This window comes from Vulpes lagopus, chromosome 6 (assembly GCF_018345385.1).
Source record: "Vulpes lagopus strain Blue_001 chromosome 6, ASM1834538v1, whole genome shotgun sequence".
In the NCBI taxonomy this organism is placed as follows: Eukaryota; Metazoa; Chordata; class Mammalia; order Carnivora; family Canidae; genus Vulpes; species Vulpes lagopus.
This window is the reverse complement of record NC_054829.1, coordinates 40,644,092-40,668,177: the sequence shown is the minus strand read 5'-3', so window position 1 is coordinate 40,668,177 and position 24,086 is coordinate 40,644,092. Positions and strand designations below refer to the sequence as shown.

The 24,086-nt window shown below is 36.1% G+C and overlaps 2 protein-coding genes across 10 annotated transcripts in view; one reads left to right on the top strand and one right to left on the bottom strand.

Annotated features, from left to right (window-relative positions):
• The window catches only part of EXOC5 (exocyst complex component 5), a 59,304-nt gene extending 54,877 nt beyond the window's left edge, over positions 1–4,427 (bottom strand). Inside the window, exon 1 of the mRNA XM_041759766.1 lies at positions 4,178–4,427. Within this exon, the coding sequence (XP_041615700.1) occupies positions 4,178–4,204 (27 nt within the window). The 5' untranslated portion in view covers positions 4,205–4,427. The remainder of the gene's footprint in view (positions 1–4,177) is intronic.
• Positions 4,428–4,553: 126 nt separating this feature from the next.
• Positions 4,554–24,086, top strand: part of AP5M1 (adaptor related protein complex 5 subunit mu 1) — a 49,408-nt gene continuing 29,875 nt past the window's right edge. For 5 of the 9 annotated variants that reach the window (XM_041759775.1, XM_041759773.1, XM_041759772.1 and 2 more), the window contains exons 1-8: positions 4,559–4,951; positions 10,811–11,456; positions 15,434–15,661; positions 16,305–16,444; positions 17,149–17,234; positions 17,326–17,444; positions 20,162–20,258; positions 22,987–23,052. In XM_041759775.1, the coding sequence (XP_041615709.1) occupies positions 4,878–4,951; positions 10,811–11,456; positions 15,434–15,661; positions 16,305–16,444; positions 17,149–17,234; positions 17,326–17,444; positions 20,162–20,258; positions 22,987–23,052 (1,456 nt within the window). In that variant the 5' untranslated portion in view covers positions 4,559–4,877. Of the gene's footprint in view, positions 4,952–10,810; positions 11,457–15,433; positions 15,662–16,304; positions 16,445–17,148; positions 17,235–17,325; positions 17,445–20,161; positions 20,259–22,986; positions 23,705–24,086 lie in introns of those variants that run through there. The other 4 variants (XR_005988524.1, XR_005988523.1, XM_041759767.1 and 1 more) reach the window with 2 other exon arrangements.

The following is a 24,086-nucleotide window of genomic DNA, read 5'->3' as shown; positions in this document are numbered from 1 at the left end:
CAGAATTGAATTGAATTGTAGAACACTCAGTGTCTGCTGGAAAACTTAACTGAAATGTTGTAGGTAAAATCCCCACACACCTGGTGTCAGAAATGAAGTACTGAGACTAGTGGTAGAGTGCTGAGAGAACAGAGTTCTTTTCCTTTCGTTCTTCCAACTAGATTTTTAACTTAATCCATCTTTTAACTCCAGTACTTGAGATGACTTCTATCCTAGTACTCAATAAATGTTAGGTGAATGAACATATTTTCTCAAATACATGATAATTAATTAATTGGTAGCCAGGTTCCACACACAATTATCTAACAGCTAATATGGCTAAAACAAGTAGCCTTTCAGCAACTAGAAAGTAAAAGGATGGTCCTTACTTGTAGACTTCATGTTTGTTCATATATATTTAGCTAGTTAATTGAATAGCACTCTTTTTTTCAGTAACTGTTTAAATACTTCCGTAACTTAGTTTGAAAATCTAAGAAATATAAATATATTTGTGTGCAAAAATGTGTTCTTGGCTATTTAAATTCTAATCTGGAAGCCAAACACCCATTGTTACCATAGTCAAATTATCTGACCTCAAATACAATTATCAAAGTGCCTATAATTACAGGAAAGAAAATACTCAAATTCCTAATCCTGGTATTTAGGACCTCCACAATTAAACTCCAATTTACCTTTCATGCCATTCCTCTTTTTCATGCATGCTGTACTCCAGCCAAAGTGGAACTCTTCCCTTGCCTCAAGGATCTATACTTACCTCCTTTTATGTCTTAGATTTTAATGTCTGCTTTATTAGAAAGTCCCTCCACCCACTTGCACTAACTCAAATCTTAAGATGCTTTATATATCATTCAAATACCACCTCCTAATCCTTCCCACTTCTAGACGTAATCTTTCCATCCTCTCAACTCATATAAAGCGTCAAAGATAAAGTGCTATAATTTTATTTCAAGTGTACACAGTTATGTATCTTTACTCTCCCCATATTTAATAATAAGGGCAGGTTCTATAGGTAACTCAACATTGTCCAAAATATGTTCCATGGAATTCACTAAATTAAACAGTTGAAAAAAGAAGTCTCATGGTCAACTAGTTTGGGAAATACACTTCTCAGAAACTTTAATATACTAAAGTATGTTTTAACTCTCTAACAAAACAAACAATGCCCACTTCCAAAAATTATTTAGCCTCTAAACCATATTGGTTTTTTTGTAGCACATCTCATAGGATTACTTATTCTATGGCATGCCTTTGAGACACGCAGCCTCATTAATCTTGGCACCTTATTTTGAACTTAATAGGTACTCAACAAATATTTGTTGAATGAATGGGTAATTGACCCTGGTTAACAAAGAACTCTACCATAAAGGCAGCCTGCCCAAAAAGGAGACTTCAAGAATGACAGGAGAGAAAAATATCAAGTGAAAGAGAAGTATAATGTCCTTAGTCGTGCAGTAAAGAGACAAATATCTGTGACAACAGAAGAATTTATTACCCCAGCCACTTTTTATATGCAGAGAACATAATTTTATATGTAAGGAACATAATCTAAACCACACAGGAATGCCTGTTTACAATGTCCACCCTGAGATAATAATTTAGAAACACGGGAGATAGAAATTTCCAGAAAATTTGTCAACAAGGGTTGAAACTCTGAAGGTATTCTGGTGAATCTCCGGGATATATACGATTAAAATAACTGCATCATCTGTTATTAAATCATTTCTGCCAAATGAAGAAATATCTTGGAGTTTGATTTTGTTGTATGAGGGTGTTTACATTATAAAAGGAAGTCTCATAGATTCAACAATAAGATTTTTAAAGAAATAGATTTAACGGTTATGAAACTTCATGGACTCAAAGCATAATTTTGTATTAATTTAACCTCTTCTTCCATGTGGAAATGAAAGCAGAATTCAACTTAGCAGTGCATTAAAATCAGGATGTATAAACACAAAATATCCTGAGTACATCCTGACCTCTGTTTCCTACAGTTCTCCAGCTGTGACTAAAAAAAGGGAAGAGAAAAAGACACTTCCTGACATGTCCTACAATCTGGATCCTATGGTAGTAGCAACAGGAAATGGCAGCAATGACTGAATGAGGTTATGTTTTTTGTTTTCCTCCTCACTCTAAAGCAAAGAGACCAATTTCTCACTTAGGGATGAAAACTTATCCAAGAATAGTCCCCTGTAGGCTGAAAAGATAATTACATTTCTTAATTGTAACTATTTACATTTAATTGTAACTTTTATTGTAATATGCTTTTAATTTTGATGAAGCTACAAAAAAGGTCACATGAATTAGGATCTATAAGCATGTTTAAGGCTGCCCTATGAACCCTTTGGCCATAGGACTAGTATGCCTATGCCATCACTGATCAGTTAAGTGAGTATTTCCAGCTATACATAACGAGTCACTCAGGTTAAACCCTAATATGGTTCACCTACTTCACTAAATATTGTAACACTAGAAAGCAAATATATATATATATATATATATCTCAAGAAATATATTTGTTTGCATTTTTCTATCTCTTCCTTTTTATCCTAGGGGTAAGGAGGGCAGAAATCATATATATTTTCAATTAAATAGGTGACTCGTGGCCAAACATTAAAGAAAAAAAGACATAATATGCTTGGAGACACAAGTGGGAATGTCAAGCAGGATTCATTAAGTCACAAGTTAATGTCTTGGGAACCATATAAGAAAATGATAGTTTTCTATTAATAGCTGGCCACACATTTCATTTAGTAAATTAAAGATTGCAACTTCATAAACCGTTTTCTACCTTTATAAGATGTGAAAGATAAAACAAGGAACTATAGAACTACTTAGTATCTTGCTCAGGAACACAGCTTTTAACAAAAGAATGTCTCCCTGCTCCTGCATCAATCAATAAACAGATGGCACAATTTTGGAATTAGGCAAATTAATACAATACACCTCCAAAATACCTGAGAACATACAATTAATATTTCCGAATTCTTTCTTGTAATTATAATCCTTCACTCAAAAATTATGTATTAGTTGTTATAGCAATAGTATATGAAATTCCTCCCCAAAAAAGCATTATCTACCCAAGAACTGACAGGAACCCAAAATCTAAGTAACAGTAACAAATGAAAAGTTCCCAATTGTTGCAAAAACTGTGACATTCAAATTTTAAGCCAAAAAAACCTGCTGACTCTTAAGCAGAAAAAGAATCCAATTTTCACTTGAGAAATTCTCAGTTGTCAACTGTACTCTTCTCAATTATTACTTAGCCTTTTTGTTACTCAATTTGAAACACAAGCACACACAAAAAGGGCCTTTGCTTTCTTTTTCTTCACGTTTCTGTTTTCATTTCTTTCACAAAAAGAGACCCTTCATATTTCATTGTCTGGTGGTCCAAGCAGAATTTTCCTGTTCTATTTATCTCAATCGCCACAGCTTCGTCTTACATGGAATTTCGCTAAGTTAAATTTTAAGTTGGAGAGAGTGAAAAAAACGCTCAAGGAAAACACATTAGAATGCTCATTGTCTCAGGCGCTAAGGATTCTTTATAGCTTGCAGTGACGTGGGTCTTAAAATCCATTTAAATTCCCGGAGACCCGAACAAAAATGTTAATTAACCAGTTTCACCTCCCCCTTCAGTCTGAAGACTGAAGTAGGCCTTTATTGTCCTAAAAAAAAAAACACTTCAGCTCCTTTGAACGTAAGGGGAAACTGGCAGGCACCTGAGTGCCACTTGTCACGTTTACCAAGAAAAATGATTTTAATTACTCATAGTAGTCCCGGTCTCAGGTGGCCCCCTCAGAATATTACGCGAAGATCCAAGCGACGAGACGGGGCTCGCCCAACCTGGGGCTGCCGGCTCCTCGCTCCGCGCCCTGAGTCAGCCCTTCCCACTCCTCTCATTCCGAGTCCACCTTCCAACCCCTAAACCTCCGAGGCCCCCCTCCTCCCTGCGGACTCCAGCCTCGGCGCCCTGCCCACCTCCCCACCCGAGCGCCCCCCGCCACCCCTCCCCCACTTCACGCTCCGCCCGCGCCGCCACCGGAGCCGCCACCCCACCCCCCGCCCGCCGCCCCGCCGCCCGCCGCACCTTTCCTCCCCGGGCCGCGGCCGCTCCTCCGCCCGCCCAGCTCGCTGCCCGCGCCCGGGGCCTGCCACTCCCCGAAGAGCCGCAGGGTCTCACCTCGAAGAGCTCGGCCGTCGTAGCCATCCCGGCCGGCTGAGAAGCTCGCCTCGCGCTGGAAGCCGTCTCCTCTTCACATGCTGCGCCTCAGCGGCGCCGCGCACAGGTCCCCGCTCGGCTCGTCAGCCCTGGCTCCGGGCCGCCGCGGGCTCCCCCACTCCCCACAGAGCCCAGGCGGCGCGGGAGGGCGGCCATGAAGCGAAGCCGCAGACGCCTGTCAGCTGCCTCCCGGCGCCGCCCGCGCCGCTCCCATTGTCACCGCCTCGTACGCCGGAAGTGGAGCTGCGCGCGCCCTGTTGGCTGTCGGGAGGGGCCGAGGAGGGAATCCAGCAGCCGGCGAACCGCAGAGAGACTGGTGGCTGGGGCGGGCGAGGAACCCTGACCCTTGCGGGCCACCGTCCCGGAAGTGGGCCTTAGAGGAAGAAAGGACCGGATTGCTGAGGAGGAATGCTTCTCGAGATTCTGGGTGAGGATTCGCAGGACTTTTGTGGCATGTGTTGACAGGAGGGCCTCGGAGGTTTGAGTCACTTCAGCTGAACGAGCCTGCGTCTCTGCTGAGCCCAGCCTGTCTGTGGCGGGCCAGAAGGTGGTACAGGTGGGTGAGCCTAGGATCTTCCGGCAGGCGCCCGTCTGAGAAAGCCGGCCTGCGCCTTTTATCCGTGGCGACCTGAGAGAGGAGTTGATGCGTTAGTGGCTCATCATGGCCCAGCGGGCAGTGTGGCTTATAAGCCACGAGCCGGGAGCTCCACTTGGCGGCACCGTCAGATTCTCCAGGTAAAGGCAGTTTGAATTCTCAGGGGTGATGGATCGGATGGGTGTTTGATGTACTGTGGTTTTGGGGGTGTCTTTGTCCGCCACTTTGAGCGAGTTACCTAACCTCTTTCATCTGTTAAACGGAGATCTTAGCACTGCTACTTAATAGTGTTGTGAGAATTAAATGAGTTGATGTTTGACACATCCAAAGCATCATGTGCTTTTCAGTGTTAGTATTACTATCTTTTAAAAAAATATATGTTTTTTATTTCTTTATTTGACAGAGCGCGAGGACAAGCAGGGGAAGCGGCAGGCAGAGGGCGAGGGAGAATCAGGCGCTCTGCTGAGCAGAGGCCCCCAAGTCGCGGGTCTGGATCCCAGGACCCTGGGATCATGACCTGAGCGGAAGGCAAAACCCTTAATGGACTGAGCCACCCAGGCGCCCCAGTATTACTGTGCCTTTAATTAACTCCACTTGCTTAGTAATTGAGGTAGAGATGACCAAAGGAAGAGAAGGAAACTTACTGCGCACTAAACATGTTTCAAATTTTTATACTTTCGTTAATAAAGATCACTCAAGGACTTTTTTAGCTCATTCTTCCAGAAAATCTTTGCTGAGCAGTGAAAGACCCATCATTTTCGTATTGTGTTTTCACTGTTAGGAACTTTCAGATGGGTTACTTTGTTTTTTATTTTATTTTTTTTAATTTTTCATTTATTTATGATAGTCACAGAGAGAGAGAGAGGCAGAGACACAGCCAGAGGGAGAAACAGGCTCCATGCACCGGGAGCCCGACGTGGGATTCGATCCCGGGTCTCCAGGATCGCGCCCTGGGCCAAAGGCAGGCGCCAAACCGCTGCGCCACCCAGGGATCCCAGATGGGTTACTTTGAAACTGCTAATTGTTGAAGGAAATAAGAAAAGTACAAAAAATTAAATCGTATTCACTTTTTCTTAGAATGGTGTAAGCTGCTGATCTGGCTCCACTCTTAGAATTTGCCGCAAATTCTTTCAAAATTGTTCTGGGATGAGAATTATACGGTAACTCATTATAAAATGCAAGTGGCAGTTCTGTAATCTGTATCACCTTTTATTCTTAGTGGCTATTGACAGTTCTTTCTTGCCAACATATTTATTTATTCTTCCCTGACTAAAGCTCTGTAGGGAGGAGGGATAGCTCTGTATTGAGATAAAGGCAGATAAAGAGGAGAGAGATTTTGAATGAAACTGGTTGACAGTGTGGATATGGAAGATTTCCTCTTCACAACCTAAACATTTTTTGTTACTGAGGTTATCAGAATTAAAGTTTACCCTTTCTCCCAGTTTACCTGGCTTACTTTGTTATTATTGTAGCTCAAGGAAGGAATTTAATACTATCGTTTAGTATGGTTCAGGAGCCCCATTGGTTTATCCAAGGTACTTATAGAGTCCTTTGAGTATTTTTTTTTTTTTTTTGCCTTTCTCTTCCTCCTCACAGGTAGCTCTTTGTTTGTTGCTGTCCCTTTATTTGTGTGTCTATGCATTTTTCAAATTACGCAATTAAGTGTGTGCTACAAACTTCATTTTCTTTTCTTATATTTGCCAGACTTCTCAGCACTATTTTTAAGAAACATCCATGTTACTTTGTGTTCATCCAGAGCAGCACTGTTCAATAGAATTTTCTGCAATGATGGACATGAGAAATGTTACAAATCTTTGCTGTTTACAATTGTAGCCACTAGCCACATGTAGCTATTTTGATTTTGAAATGTGGCTATTATAACAGGAACTCAATCTTGTTTAATTTTAATTTGTTTAAATAGTCACGTGTGGCTCCTTTTTTGGACGGTGCAGATCTAGGCCATTGCTCTGTTGTACTCCATGGTTTACATTCTTCATGTTTTTACCTGTCCTTTTACCCTGGTGATGATACGCCAGGTTGCCTCCAACTCAGCCTTCAGAATAGTGATGCACCAGATACCCTATCTATGCTGATTTTAACTAAATATTGCCAAATAATTAGCTCTTGAGAATAGTTTCTCCAGTCGATACTCTTCTCATTAGCAGTGAGCAAAGGTTCCTATATCTCCATTCTTTCCTGACCTTTATTCCATTTTTTGTCAATATTGCTATAAAGGATATCTTATTTTCATTTGCATTTCTCTGTAGCAATGCTTGTTAGCCTTTTGTATTTCTCTGGGTAGCAATAATTGTAAACTCTTTGGATTGCTTGTACATATCCTTGTCCATTTTATCTTTGAGAGTTGCTTTTTGTCTGTTTTCATGTTAATTTTCTCCTGAAAATTAATTCATTGTGTATTGTGTATTCATTGTATATTCTTGAAACTAGACCTTTGTCATTTTTAGCTACTACAGATATTTTCTCTTATTTTGTAATTTTCAACTTTATGTACCTTGGTTAAACAAACCAGATTTTACTAGAAAGTAGTTAGTACTTTGGGGTTTTTGTTGAAGTCATACTCTACCCTTATTTCCCAAGGCTATCTTACTTTATCTTTTTTTAACTTTATCATTTTATTTGTCATGTTTAGGTCTTTTATCCATCTTCAGATGTGGTGCTAATAAAGGCATGCCATTATATTTTTCTCTATAGTATTGTTGTAGGAACTAGTTAGGGGCACTTGGAGCTAGACCAGGAAAGATAAGGAAAAGGTCCCAGGGTAGCTCCTACCCATCCCAAGAAAACAGATAAGACAGTAAAAACAGAAAAACCTGGCTCCCTAGCTCTAAAATGTTAGGGAGTATCCCCTTTAATGGCTACTAAGTAATCAGAGAAATCTCAGGTGTAGATATGGAGGAAATACTAACTAGAAAGAAGGGAACACCTTATTTGTACTCATGATATTTACCAAAAAAAAAAATCTTGTTAGAAGTCCACCATACTTGTTCTAAATATAGATATATATTTACAAATCCACCCTGATACTGACAAGAAATTTACCAAGTTCCCTGGGCAGCTTTCTATAAAAAGACCATACAAGCCCTCAAGTGGCAACTCTGTAGACTCTTCTGCCTTTTGAGTGCTTTCTCTGTTATTTCTGCTTAATAAATTTGTCTTTGCTTCCTCTCTGTAGTCTGGAAGTTCATTCTTCTACTCTGTGAGATAAGAACCAAGCTCTCCCGTTATCAGTATAGGCCAGTTTTCCTGTATGATTAATGCCTTTTTTCAGTATATGTATTTTTTTCATTGACTTCGGGGACTATTGATGGTTGATTATGTCTCTTTTACAAATGCTGGTCTGTTTCAGTTCGATTTTATTTGCCTGTTCTTGGGTCAGTACCATACTGTATTTGTATCTGTGGCTTTGTAACTTACCTTAATATCTTTCGGAGATGAGATTTTCTTTTACTACTTATAAAAATAAGTTCCTGGGGGCAGCCTGGGTGGCTCAGCGGTTTAGCGCTGCCTTCAGCCCAGGGTGTGATCTTGGAGCCCTGGGATCAAGTCCCCTGTCAGGCTCCCTGCATGGAGCCTGCTCTTCCCTCTGCCTGTGTCTGTGCCTCTCTCTCTGTGTGTCTCTCATGAATAAATAGATTTAATAAAATAAAATAAAATAAATAAGTTCCTGGAAGAACTTAGGGTTGTTTTCAGTTTTTTTTTTCTCATTGTACCCAGGAGATTTCAGAAGAATTCAGATAGGTTTGGGTGAGCTTTTCAGCATCTCTGGGAGGCAGCAAGTTACGTTCAGATAACTTATTGTCACTTAATGATTCTGAATCATTAAACAAATTTAGTTATGTTTTATTACTTTCCGTTTTCTGACCTCTTGGGCCTGGTGTAAGTACTAAAGTATATTTTAGTACATGTATACTCTGGCATATTATCCACACATATGCCAAAGACTAATGGCCCTCATTTAAGATTTTTATTTTATTTTAATTTTTTTAAAGATTTTATTTATTTATTCATGATAGAGAGAGATAGGCAGAAGGCAGGCCAAAGGCAGGCGCTAAACGTCTGAGCCACCCAGGGATCCCCTCATTTAAGATTTTTAAAAGCAGATGATCTTTCCTGCATGTAACTACATTTTCCAAAACAAAACTTTGTCTAGATTTTGATTTAGAAGTTTGCTATCTAGATATATAGTAATCGTATCAGCTGAAATATGAATTAAGTTATTTTACCCCATAATTGTAAGGCCAAGGTTTGAGTCCTGTTTTAGAAAAGGTCTAGAATAAATCTGAAATGATACGTTGAATCATCCAACAATATTTATTGAGCATATGTCAAGGTATTATATACAGTCACATGTAAACTTCTTATCTTTACATCCAACATTGAGATTCTTACACTTTATTTTTTTTAAAGATTTTTTATTTATTCATTTATGATAGAGAGAGAGAGAGAGAGAGACAGGCAGAGGGAGAAGCAGGCTCCATGCCGGGAGCCCGACGTGGGACTCGATCCTGGGACTCTAGGATCATGCCCTGGGCCAAAGGCAGGCGCCAAACCGCTGAGCCATCCAGGGATCCCCGATTCTTACACTTTAGAAGGACTTTAATTATCGTCTAGATAACCAAAGGATAAGACAGTGGGCTAGAGTTTAGTCCAAAGTTCTCAACTCTTCTTTTCCAAAGACCCAGAGAAAGAAATAGCATTCAGCTGCTAAGTCATTAATAAAGGGCTAGCTGATTCTTTTCCTTTCTCAGCTGAGCAAGTATATCAGAATATGCGTGAGGTTCACTAATATAACTTTGAATACATTCCTATTTTTCTTTTTAAAAATTATTAGTAAACATCAATATCTTATTAGGGGTTGTAATGAAAAAAATTATTTTGGCCAGGTGTGGTTTTTTTGATCCTTGAAGACAATTTCTGATATATTCTTTAGATACCCTTTTATTTTACAGTAAGAAAACAGACTTGAGAAGTTAGGTGACTTACACAGAAGTTATTTTAAACTAAGAAAATGTGACTAACATTTTGTGCATGAGTAAAAGCATCTCCTAGTCTTTTTCCTCAAAAGTTAAATTAGTAATTTACTGTTCAGTCTAGGACGTGTAAAGGATTATTCAGATTACATTATTTTTATAACCTCGCAATATCAGGGCCATAGAGATAAATAGTTTTATTATTAAAATGTTCTTACATTTTAAGGAGTTGGCAAGAAGACTCAAGAGTATTTGTTATTCAGTATTAGTTGAGTAGAATAAATTATTTCTTTTACATTTGTATCATCTCAACTAGTGAATCCAAAATTATGGCAGGTTAAATTGAACCATTTCTTTTGATTCTGCTCTACTAAGATGGAATCAGGGAAAAAAAAGTACTTCTAGACGCCTAAAATGTGTCCAAATATACATTCCTGGCTTACCAAGCCGGAACCTGAGCAGCCAAGAAACTAGAATTTTGAATTTTAATGATGTGCTCCACTTATTTAAAAAATTAACTAAATTGAGTTATTTTCAGGTTCCTAGGTGGCTTAGTTGGTTAAACATCTGCCTTCTGCTCAGGTCATGATCCCAGGGTCCTGAGATCAAGCCCTGCATTGGGCTCCCTGCTCAGCAGGGAGCCTGGTTCTTCCTCCCTGCTTCTCCCTCTGCCATTCTCCCTTCTGGTGCTTTCTCTCTTTCTCAAGTAAATAAAATCAAACACTTTTTTAAAGTTAATTATTTTCAGTAATAAATAATAACATCATAATTTGAGATAATATACCAAGTATATAACAGTTACTACAGTAGAAATTAACATGTAATACGTTTTTTTTTTTTGGTTGTGGTTTTTGTGGATGTATGTTTTGCATTTGTTGTTTTGTTATTGTTAGCTTTGTGTTTTGGATTTGTTTCGTTTTTTTTGTTTTGTTTTGTTTTGTTTTTTAATTTTTCTATTTTTATTTTCCTTGGAAGAACCTTTACAATACTTTTGTTTCCATAATACAGACGCTATCCAACTGTTGAAAAACGAGCCAAAGTCTTCAATGGAGCAAGTTATATGCCTATTCCTGAAGATGGTCCCTTTATGAAAGCACTACTCTTTGAACTTAGATTATTGGATGATGATAAGGACTTCATAGAAAGCCGTGATAGCTGTTCACACATCAATAAAACATCTGTCTATGGACTCCTCATAGGAGGTGGAGAACTCTGGCCAGTTGTTGCGTTTCTGAAGAATAACATGATTTATGCTTGTGTTCCACTAGTTGAACAAACTTTATCCCCTCACCCACCATTAATTAGCATTAGTGGGATTTCACAAGGCTTTGAACTTCTTTTTGGGATACAGGATTTTCTTTACTTGGGTCAAAAAAATGACACTGAAATAAATACAAAATTGAACCAACTGCCTGATTTGCTTCTACAAGCTTGTCCATTTGGAACTTTGTTAGATGCCAACTTACAGAATTCATTGGATAGTATTAATTTTGCTTCTGTGACACATCCACAAAAACAGCCAGCCTGGAAAGTTGGAACATACAAAGGAAAACCACAAGTTTCTATTTCTATCACTGAAAAGGTAAAATCCATGCAATATGATAAACAGGATATAGCAGATACATGGCAGGTCGTTGGAGCTGTCACTTGCAAGGTGAGATTTTCTCTGGTACTTGTTTTATCATACCATTTAACACCTTGGAGAAAAGTAGAATTTTCTAACTTTATTTTACATTGTTATATGACGTTCTTGGTTCTTATCATAAACAGCAGTCATTAAACATTAGATTCATATGAAATTTTGTAACATTACCATTTTGCATTCCTTATGACTTGTATTAGTTATATAAAGCTGCATAATGAATTGCTACACTATCCCCAAAGTAAACATTTATTATCCTTACAGTATTCTGTGGGTTAAGAATTCAAGAGCAGTTTAACTGGGAACTTCTAGTATAGAGTCTATCATGAGATTACAGTCAAGATTACAGTTAGAGTTCTAGTCACCTGAAGGTTTTATTGGGGCTGGAAAATCTACTGGCAAGGTGGCTCATTCACATGGATAGCAAGTTGGTGCTGGTTGTTGGTGGGAGGGCTCAGTTCCTTTCCATGTGGGCTTCTCAGTAGGCTTTTCAAGAATATCCTCACAACTTGATGACTAGCTTCTAGATCAAATGTTGAGAGAGAAAGAGAAGGTACAGGTAGAAGCTATTCTTTTTATTACTTTGGCTGAGATCAGATAGCATCACGTTCACCACTTTTTGTTCATTAGAAACAGGTCACTAAGTTCAGTCCACATTCAAGGGGACTAGAATTAGGCTTCACCTTATGAAAAGAGTAATGTCAAGAATTCGTGAAAATATTTTAAAACCGTCATCTTTTCCATTTTCTCTAACGGTGAAATTGACAAATCGTGGACTTAATATCTAAAACCATTTTGAAGGGCTCTTACATTATTTAAACAAGTTGGTAGGTCAATATAGGCTTCTCTGGTTTAAGGTTAGAAAATAAGAAATGACAATAGGAGTAACTATAATTAGAAGTGATAAGTGCCATTTTGAATAATAGTCAAAAAAGCCCTGTGTAATTTCTACAAGTTTATATCAGTAATCTTAGATGTCTTTATTTTTCTGATATCCTTTTTTCTCTACACTTGTGAATATAAAATTTTTAATCAGACGTGTTGAGTGGCTGTGTGCAAATGCTATAGATAAAAGTAGATTTTAAGAACAGAAAATTAGAACAGTCCTGGCAGACAAATTGGGTCTTTCTTTTCCTCTTTAACTTTAAAGTAACTTATGAGTTTATGTGTCTGTTTTAAACTAACTTCTATCATGATCAAAAATACATTCCAGTTACTAACTTATTAAAGATAACTGTTGTAAATGATGGGGTGACTGGGTGACTCCGTCAGTTAAACGTCTGACTCTTGATTTTGGCTTAGGTCACCATCTAAGGTTTGTAAGATTGAGCCCATGTCAGGCTCCACACTGGGCATGGAGCCTGCTTAAGATTCTCGCTCCCTCATCTGCCTCTCTGTAATTAAAAAAAAAAAGAAGAAGAACTATTATAAATGGCTCTAAAATCCATCATAAAAGTGGATTATGTCATTTATAAATCTTAATGTAGGTGAATCCTTTCCCATAATTCTGTAAAATAAAAGGAAAATTCACCATTTTTGTTTTCTTATTCTGTGGCATATATAGGGAATATGTTATATATAATTTGCTAGTAATTAATATGGTATTTAAATATCTCAGCTCATTGATAGGCTGACCCTAGTTTATTGCTTATGGAAATTTTGGATTGGTTTCTATACAAATTATCATGATGGAGAATCTTCTTTAAAAAACTTCTAAAAATAAAAAGGGGGAGTGTGCCTTAATCCATGCACTAAATTTTTTTTTTTAAGATTTTATTTATTTTTGAGAGAGCATAAGTGGGGTGGGGCAAGAGGGAGAGGAAGAAGCAGACTCCTCACTGAGCAGGGAGCTCAAAGTGGGGCTCAATTCCAGGATCCTGGGATCATGACCTGAACTGAAGGTAAATGCTTAACCAACTGAGCCATCCAGGTTCCCCTAAATGTTTCTTTAAACTTGCATATAAATAGTACATCTTTTAGCCAAACCTAGTACATCTTTTAGCCAAACATTTTTTTAAAAAGTTCTTCAGGGGGCTCATTGGTTGTCTGCCTTTGGCTCAGGTTGTGATCCCAGTGTCAGGATCGAGTCCCGCTGCCTATGTCTCTGCCTCTCTCTCTGTGCCTCTCATGAATAAATATACAAAATCTTAAAAAAAAAATTATTCAGGGGCTTATTATTTAAAGTTTTATTGTAAAGTCTATTATAAATGGAAATAATTATTTTCATTTAATGTTCCTAGTAGAAAACCTACTGAAGCAAAATTCAGTGGACTGAAGTTCTAATCCTTATTCTACCACTAATTCTTTGTGTGTCTTTGGAAAAGTCACAATTTTTAGTCTTTTTCATTTTTAAAATCAGGAAAGTTCCTAGGTCTTGTTTTTATAATTTCTAGTTAAAAGTCCAGATTTACATATGTCAGATTACCTTAAAGGGTAGTACCCAGGTCTCATCTAGAAAGAAAGTCTGCATTCTATAGTAAATGACGGATGATCTGCTATTTTAAATGATTAGGTAGCAGGTAATTCATTGGTGGTTTCCTTACTGGTTGCAATTTTCCAATCCCTCTAAGAATATTAGGCTAATTTAATAAATATAAACTGAATATATAAACATTGTAACAGTATTTTCTAATAAGATTTGCTCATTTTATTGTTTCCCTAAAATATCAAGAAACAAAATGTTTCTTTGTTCTTGCTAGTTCACATATAGAGAGTGATGGTTTAAAACTCAAAACACATGGGGATCCCTGGGTGGCGCAGCGGTTTGGCGCCTGCCTTTGGCCCAGGGCGCGATCCTGGAGACCCAGGATCGAGTCCCACATCGGGCTCCCGATGCATGGAGCCTGCTTCTCCCTCTGCCTGTGTCTCTGCCTCTCTCTCTCTCTCTCTGTGACTATCATAAGTAAATAAAAAAAAATTAAAAAAAAAAAAAAAACTCAAAACACTAAGCTGTTTTTTTAAGTTTTGAGGTAAGGTAATAGGACATTTATATTTTCAAATGTGATAGTATTGTAACTGTTACCCAAAAATCTTTATGAAGTATTAAAACCAGGTATTGTTCATAGTGCCTGCCTTTTCTCTAAGTGCTTACATCATATAACATATATTCTTGAATTCATGCATATGTCAAGTAGTAAATAAAACATAAGAAAGTAAAACGTCACATTAGAATGGAAAACAAAGGTAGGATCCACAATTAGAAGAAGATACCCATTCAGTAAACATTTCTTTGAATGTCTCTTGTGCATAGCAATGTGCCAGGTACTAGAAATAATAAGAAAAATGTAACAATTCTTGCTTTCAAAGAACTTAAAGCTTCAAGAGAGAAACAAACAGGGCACAAACACCTATAGAGGAGGTAAGCAGTTATTACTGATGCATGCCATGTATATGGTAGTGGAAATAGCTACTTGCATCTGGAGCTAATCCTACCTGCTGAGTTTCTATTAACTCTTAAAATATTTGTTCAAGTGTACAAAACAAAACATGTCAATAAGCCTTATATGGCCCAATTAACTAGTTTTAATTGGGTGCTTTAATAGAGGTAAATGTCAAGTTAGAGTTGAGGTAGAAAGGAAGAACCTGATTACCATGAACAGACAAGTGTCAATTTGTTGAGTCAGGAAAAGCCATTTGGGTCAGAAAAAGCCATTACAAGGTTTAAGAAGTAAAGATATTTATTATAGGATTTAGGGCTTACCAGAAACAACAGTTAATTTAAAACTTCATGAAGATGTGAAAAATAATTTTGAATTCTGAGAAGCTCATACCAACTGTAAAAGGAGTTAAGAGAGCAAAGTTTCTGATCTAAGCTGCAACCTTCCAGAGACAGTCACTAATGCTTTTAGTCTGGAGAAGCCAGAATTCACAGATAAGTATGAGATACCACCATGTCTATCTGTTACAACCTCAAAGCAGAAATCCATGGAAAGTTCTGAAAAGTGCTGCATCTAAGATCTTGGTAATATGTGTTTCTGTTTCTATTGCAGTGTGATTTAGAAGGAATTATGCCAAATGTTACCATCAGCTTGAGTCTCCCTACCAATGGGTCTCCACTTCAGGATATTCTAGTTCATCCTTGTGTGACTTCTCTTGATTCTGCCATTCTGACTTCTAGTAGCATTGATGCAATGGATGATTCTGCATTTAGCGGACCTTACAAATTTCCATTCACTCCTCCTTTAGAGTCATTCAACTTATGCTACTATACTTCTCAGGTAAACAACCTTGGAAAAGTTGAGAATTTGTGAATCTTCATGCTTATGAATTCTATTGTAAGTAAATCATTCACACTTTTAGCCCACATGAGAACTTTTCATTATTTACCAGATAATAATTAATGAATGAAAATGAAGATTTAGGTCTTAAAAAGGATACCTCTTCTCTCTGGTGTTAGTAACAGCATTGAATGGTTTTCAAAGTTATGGGATTTTTTAATGTTGCCTAATAAGGACTCCATGGTCACAGGATAGATCTTGGTATAATTTAGTCAGGTTTGGATTATGAACATAGATACCCATAATCCCAGGTAACTGTGGTTATAACTATATAATATTATTAATAGGTATTGTTTGTTGAATAAGTGCTGTGTCAGACATTCCACCCAACCTAGAGGAGGGGAACCTGAATGAGCAAATGAGGGAAAATGTCAGGTAACTTTCTGATCTCTGGAAACAGAGGAAAAATCCTTGCCTTTAGAATGATAATGGCTCCCTCATCTTTTATCGAAAGAGTAAAGTAAAGTGGAGTAATCTGTACACAATGACTACATTACTGCAGGGCCTTTTTCTCAAGCATTATTGGTATTTTGCACCCAATCACCTGAGAATTGTACAAAAATTTGTTTATGTTTGTTTCCAGGTCCCAGTCCCACCAATTTTGGGTTTTTATCAAATGAAAGAGGAAGAAATAAAAGTAAAAATAACAGTTAACTTAAAACTTCATGAAAGTGTGAAAAATAATTTTGAATTCTGTGAAGCTCATATACCTTTCTATAATAGGTAGGAATAAAATAATGTGGTGCCATGATTTCTCCCTTTCTTAGTACATTCCCACCTCCCTACAGTAAATTATTTGTTTTTTTACTTTATTTTTAAGATCTAAAAATTTTGTTTTATTCAAATGAATGCTGATTCTGAACCAAAAATCAGCCATAAAAATGCTCTCTTTACCTTTTCTAGTTAAACTTATTAGTAAATATAAACCTAAGTCAATGTAGCTTCTTTGAGGGATTATTTCATTGCTGGTTTTATTTCTAGCAGTTTCTCTGTGCTCTACATACAAGTCAAACTCAACTATCAGCTACCTGGTGAATTAAGCCAATGATATCATAAGATTACTTCCATATCAGTTGTGCTTTTAAATTTGTTCTGCAGCATAGTTCTTTCCATAGGATGCTTAAAGATAGAGTAAAATCATAATTTTAATGTGTCAATCCATATAACTGAAATAATATGTTCTATATGATTTTATAATTGTCTTTAAAGTTAATGAAATGTATATCATCACCAAAAATGTTTGTGTTTCTGGTGTTTTTAGAGATATAATATTTGTTATTTGCTCTGCTTTAGTCTGCAAACTTGAATTCGGATTTGCTTTTATGCTGTCCTATTAAATAACACTAGCTAGATTTGACTTAGGTCTCTAAAAACTCCTCTGTCTATGATCACTTTTTCTCTCCATTGTATCCTTTTCTTTTTTAAAGAGGTCCCATCACACATGTGGAATCCAAAGTTAGTTTTGGCCAGCTTGAAGTATTTCGAGAGAAAAGTTTATTGATCTGGATTATTGGTGAGCTTTTATTTATTGACTTTTTTTCTCATTCATCTGTTGTAAAATCTACTTACTTTAAAATAGTTACCTGGTACCTTTGTGTTTTTAGGACAGAAGTTCCCCAAATCCATGGAAATTAGTCTTTCTGGAACCGTAACTTTTGGAGCTAAGAGTCATGAGAAGCAGCCATTTGATGAGATTTGCATTGGAGCTACAGCATATTTAAAGGTAAATACATTTATGTGGCTCACTACATTAGAAATCTTTTGTTTTTAAGTGGCCTATATCTAATTGACTTTTAATGTTTTCTAGCTGTTTTTTGTGGTGGGACTTTTTGTCTGTGCTAAGTCTTTTTTTTTTAGATTTTTGTGAGATTTCTTTTTGTTTAGTATTAGTCACTTTCTATTTCACTTAATACTTTAACAATTTTAAAATAAAACAGTTATAACCTTAGCACATCAAATTAACCAAGTTCTACCTACCCAGCTCTTAGTTATTACATTCAAGATTTGTATACAGAAAATATAAGATTAGCCCTTGCCCTCTAGAGATTTTCCACTGATGAATGCTAGTAATTGATCAGTGCTGCTTTTGGTATTTGAAGGAAATAGTGAGTAATTCTGATCAATGTGGTCAAGGAAACCTTTGAAGTAAGAGGTAGGAGTTTAAGCAAAACTCTGAGACCAGATAAGCATGAAAATGAAACTTTGAAGATTGACCAACCTTTATATAGGTAAATAAATGACTTAAAAGAATGAAGAATAACAGGCACACTTAGGAACCAGTGCTAGAAATAGTAGTAATACATCAGACTGGATAAGTGATTTAGATCTAGATTGTAGCTTTGGAGGGTTTGCATTCTGACTTATATTCCTTTGTTAGAAAATGTTATAGTTTTTTTTTAGTATGGGAGTGGTCTTTCAGAAAAATAGTACTTTATGAAGATCAATTTGGAATGAATGTGAGAAAGTGAGTAGAAAAAAAATCAAAAACCTTGATTCCCAATGAAAGGTAGTAAGTTAATGATGCTTAGGATCATAGAAAGAAAGAAAGACTGCTGGAGAAGCTGTGATAAAAGTAAAGCATTGGTCACTAATTAAATATAGAAATAAAAAATGGTTTTAAGTCCAAGATTTAAGGGAAAAAAGTAGCTTAAATCAGACTTGAAGTTTCAAGAGGGCAGAGACCACATGAGTATCATTCATTCATTATTTTTATCATCAACACCTAGTTGATTACCTACCACATAAATATTTGCTGATGGATGAATATACTTAGGGAAAGTACTAATATGGAGAAAGTTAGGAGGAAGTGGGCTCCATATCATAGATGTTGCTGGTGATAGCAACATATCCTAATGTAAGTGTCTAGTAGGTAGCTAAAAACCTAGAGCATGATTCTCAAGAGAAAATTCAACAGTATATAAGAATTTAGAAGTTACCTGTGGAGAAAAAATAGTAGAGGTAGTAGAAATGAATAACATCAGAAAAAGTGAAAATAAGCGGATAATTTTGAAGACCCAATGAGAGGAATTGAAGGAGTGATCAGAAAAGGAGGAGGAAAACTTAGGTAGAATGGTAGAGAAATCAGAGACATTGAAATCTATATATAAAAACAATTAGAGGAAATAGTAGTGAAGTCAGAAGTAGATTAGTGATATTCATTTCTTCTATCTTGGCTTTAGCTATATCCACAAACTTTGTTTCAAGGATTATTATAAAGATTCCTACTTCCAGCTATTTTTTCAGAAGAAATGTGAAATGTTACTACACCATAGGTCTTACAAAGACAGAGATTATAACTTTTTTTATAACATCTAGTTTTGTGGAAATCAATCTTGGTATAACTTCCAGAATCCAGAATTCTACTAAACAAGCAAGCAAAAGCCCTCTTCTATTAGAGATAAAATGAGTTGCAATAGGAAAAAAATTGCTTAGAAGATTGGAAAATTTACATCCTATGTATGTAGATCAGTTAGTTTGGCAATGAAAAGGAGAAAGTTAGGAAATGGGAGAAATTTGAAGGGATGAGAAGTGGAAGAAGTATAGAAAAGATAGCAGGATATTGCAAAATCAGGAGCTTTTAGCAGTAAAAATGAGAACCACAGCAAAAGGAGACTTGAGCTCACTCGATAAGACACAGACCTTTGATTGTTCATGTGAGTATCATTGTGACTCAGGCACCCCACTACTCTGCCTTCAGAGAAGGTACTAATGGCCCTTTCTGCAATAGCACAATATAATAATTGGCATTTATTACTGATGATGCCACATTATCAGTTAAATCCCAAAATATGAATAACATTTTAGAAAGGTTTTATAGGTGAGACAAAGGATGATTTCTAAGCTTAGTTCTATAAAAATTGAATTTCAGTTTTTGGAAGATGAAGCAGAACATCTCATTCCTCCCAAACATGAAACAAACTGTTTCAGTTTTAATAATTGCATTCTTGTGTTTTGCTAGGAAGTATCTACATTTCTGACTGTAAAAGAATTATGATCTGAGATAGATCACAATCATATAGCCTTAGAGATAGATGAGAATATGCAGAATACCAGACACCCTAGAGGAAGAGGCACCAGCTTTTCTTGTCAGTTGAGTCTGAATTCATATGCCAGCTCTGCTACTTACATTCAGGATGCTAATTGCTCCATCTCTGAACCTCAGTGCCCTTTGTAAATAAGGGGTGCTTTGCAATATAGATTAGAGTCCATATTAGTGAAGTATCTGGTGGATGTTAAGCATTTCATAATGACAACCCTACAAAGAAATAGTCCTAATGCAAAGGGGAAAAGGTGTTATGTATGTATGTATGTATACATAGAGACATTTTTATTTTGTGAACTATGTGAAATAAATTCCTAAAGTGTCAAAGGAAAAAAATGTGACCATCACTTTTATCAAATAATCACCTCAATTTGGTATGTTTCTCTTCTTTTTTCTAGCTTCATTTTAAGATCTTAGATTATACACTCACTGGTTGTTATGCGGATCAGCATTCAGTTCAAGTTTTTGCATCAGGAAAACCAAAAATAAGTACATGTAAGTTGTATAGATTCAAACTAACTTGAGGTAGTTAAAATGGTGCTATGCAGTTATTACCTAAGATAAAATTAAAATGTAACAAAGAAATCAGAGAATAATTCCAGTTTATAAAAATTCTGACCTGATCATATGATTATTATTTAAAATTTTGAATATTTTTAGCAAATGCTGCAGTAAATGAGTATTATTTAGCACTCTCTCCATTTTATAAATAGGGCAATAGAAAGGTTTTCAGCCTTCAGTGAGTTTGTTGGTTATAAGTAAACGTATATATACTGTATATGAAAACACAGGGATACAAAGCAATTTATAAATGAATTCAGAATTATTTGATTCACATCAAATATTTATGGAAGCATAAAACAGAAAAGTAGCTAAAATGAGGTTAAGTTAGTTAAACATAAGCAGAACTCTTAAGATTTAAGTAATCCCTACACCTAACATGGGGCTCAAACCCATGACCCCAAGGTCAAGAGTCACATGTTCTTCTGACTGGGGCCCAGTCGCCCCTAGATAAATGTTTCTTTAAGGATTAGAGTCCCAGGGGGATCCCTGGGTGGCTCAGTGGTTTAGCGCCTGCCTTCAGCCCACGGCGTGATCCTGCAGTCCTGGGATCAAGCCCCACATCAGGCTCCCTGCATGGAGCCTGCTTCTCCCTCTGCCTGTGTCTCTGCCTCTCTCTCTCTGTGTCTCTCATGAATAAACAAAATCTTTAAAAAAATAAAATAAAATAAAATAAAATAAAATAAAATAAAATAAAAAAAATAAAATAAAATAAAATAAATAAAATAAAATGGATTAGAGTCCCAGAATAGGTAGAATAAGATAAGACTTTGTACTTTCAAGTTTAGAAGAATTATAGAACTCGGAACTATAGAATTCTAAGTAATTACGTGTGAAGGGCAAAAGTAATTTCTATGTAATATAATCAGAATAAGTCATATTCTTCCTTAGGATTTCTTTTTTTCATCATTTTTTGTGTCATATTTTAAAGAAATGCATATACGGGGATCCCTGGGTGGTGCAGCGGTTTGGCGCCTGCCTTTGGCCCAGGGCGTGATCCTGGAGACCCGGGATCGAATCCCACATCAGGCTCCCGGTGCATGGAGCCTGCTTCTCCCTCCGCCTGTGTCTCTGCCTCTCTCTCTCTCTCTGTGACTATCATTAAATAAATAAAAAATTTAAAAAAAAAAAAAAGAAATGCATATACATAGAAGAGTCTTCATGATGCATTTTTTTAATGAAGGCATGATATAGTTATATCAATTTAGACAAACCAGTGGTTTTGTTTAAATGCAAAAATTTTGGATTCTATCAATGGGATACTGAATGCAAACAGACCAATATTTTAGATTGTCTGTGGGAGATCTATTGTCTCTTTAGATATGTCTAAAATATTTTGAGTATCTTATTAACTGAACAAATTGTAGCGGTTCTCAGCATAATACAGAATGGGATGTTTCAGTAATCTACCTCTTAAATATAAAATGTTTATATTTTAATGTAAATTAATATAAAATATTAAATATTGAATAAAAGAGGTCATTTTAAATGCATAATTATGGCCAGTCTTTTATTTCCTTCCTCCGTTAGTTTCAGAACGTGACTGCCACTTTGTGCAACTATTTAAGATCTTTATTTTACCGTCATCTTGACAATACAATCTATTTTCATAATATACAATTTAGTTCTGAAAATATTAATGCCAATATTAATGTTAATTTAAATAATAATAAGTAACATTTATTGTTTACCTTGTGCCAGGCACAATTCTAAATATTTTATGTGTATTAACTTATTAATCCTCGCAGCACCGTGTGTGAGAATTGTTATCTCCATTTTACAGATGAGGATGCTGATGGAATAGAGGGATTAGGGTCACATAGCTAGTAAATGGCACGACTGGGAATCAAACCAAGCAGTCTGGCTCTGGAGTGTCCCCACTTAACCAGTATGCTGTATTGCTTTTCAATGTTACTAGGTTCTTAGACTGAATAAATAAATAACAAGGTAATACATCCTACCTCTTTTTCATTATGAAGAAAAGCATGAAGAAGAAAGATAGAAAAGCCAGAATTAGATATTTACAGATATTTACAGATGTGTGTAATAATCAGAATTTACATGGGTCTAGCTCCAAATGAGCATTATTAGCTCAAATTTACATATCAGAAAACTTTAGTTCAAAGAAGTTGTCATTTGTCCAAAGCTACAAAGCTGTTAAAAGGCTTAACTTTGATCAGAACTTTAAGAAACCATTGAAGCAACTTTTAAAAAATATTACCAGAAAGTGGGATGTTTATTTCTCTCTCTAAAACTTTGAATAGATAAGGAACAGCAAGATCAGAATGAGGACCATGGTGAAGAGAGGTCACAGAATTGGAAACCAATGAAAAATTTTTAAGTTTTTTTAGTTGATGTAATGGTCCATAAGAAACAATTTAAAGGAAACCATGAGAAAAATTGATAGAAGTGGAATAAATGAGGGATATTTGCATAAGTTTGGCATAAATAAGCTCAAGGATAGATTTAAATATTTAATAAACCCATATTTTTAAAGTTGTAAAAAGTATAATGCCTTGATGATGTGAAATTAAAATGAATATTTCAAAGTATTGCCTTTCTTGAAATAATTGTGTTCCGCATTTTAAAATATGACTTTGCTCACTCACTGAATTTTTGTTAAGCTAATACAGTCTTACCATTTATTTCCTTTTTTTTATAGACCGGAAACTAATTTCTTCTGACTATTACATCTGGAATTCTAAAGCTCCTGCACCAGTAGTAACATGTGGGTCATTATTACTGTAATTAATTCATATTTAAATAGAATTTATATAATAACAGTGCTTAAATCATTCGTCTTTTATTTTTAATGTATATGCATATAACCTATGAATGAAAAAAGTCTTTGATTTAATTATAAAAATACTCTTGCTTAATGTTTTTAGCCTGACATAGTTTGAAGGAATATTTTAAAGACTATGTTTCCTGTTTTGTTACCCTTTGATTTTACTCAAATGTGATTCAGAGCATAAAACAGTGATTCACTTTAGGCTTATTTTAAACTAGTCCTGGGTCACCCTACCATACAAACTTTCCTGCTCCTGCGGCAGACATAGCTAATCAGTTGTAACATTCTTTCTCCACTGAGCCTTCCTGGATATGGGCTCAGGCTCTTTTCTCAATGTGGAGCTGCAAACAGCCACTTCTGATAGATTGTAGATAGAAAGATAGATGTGCAAGATAAAAACTCTTTGCTCTTTCAAACCTGAGTAGTTAAGTTCCTAGTACAATGGATTATTGTGGAATACCAGAAACCACTGTAAATCTCTTGGAGGAAAAAAAAAGCAGTCAATGAAAACAAAAGAATATTGTTTAAATAGTAACCTGTTCTTAATCAGAACTATCTTATTGACTAATAAAGAATCTGCATAATTCTATTCAAGGTGTTTATCTCTGTTCTAGATTTATTTTTCAGGTAAGCTTATTAATCTGCCACAGTGACATTTTGCTCAGGATGTCAGCATACTAAGAAGGATGGGATACTTTCAGAAAATGAGCATAGTGTTTTTTGATCACTTAATGCCTGCAGCGCAAATTTTTAAAGATAAATTTAGGTATAATACTGATTTCCATGTTTGTCATATGAAAATTCTTAATGAATTCAGGTAAAAATATCAGAGCTGTTCTGTGGGTAGAGAGTATTGCTTAATCTTCTTTCAGTTTTGTATAGCCTATTTCCTTTAAATTTGTCACCCCTACTTTCTTATTAGCATTCTCTTGATTTCTTTAGGAACCACCCAATCATACTTTTTATTCTGT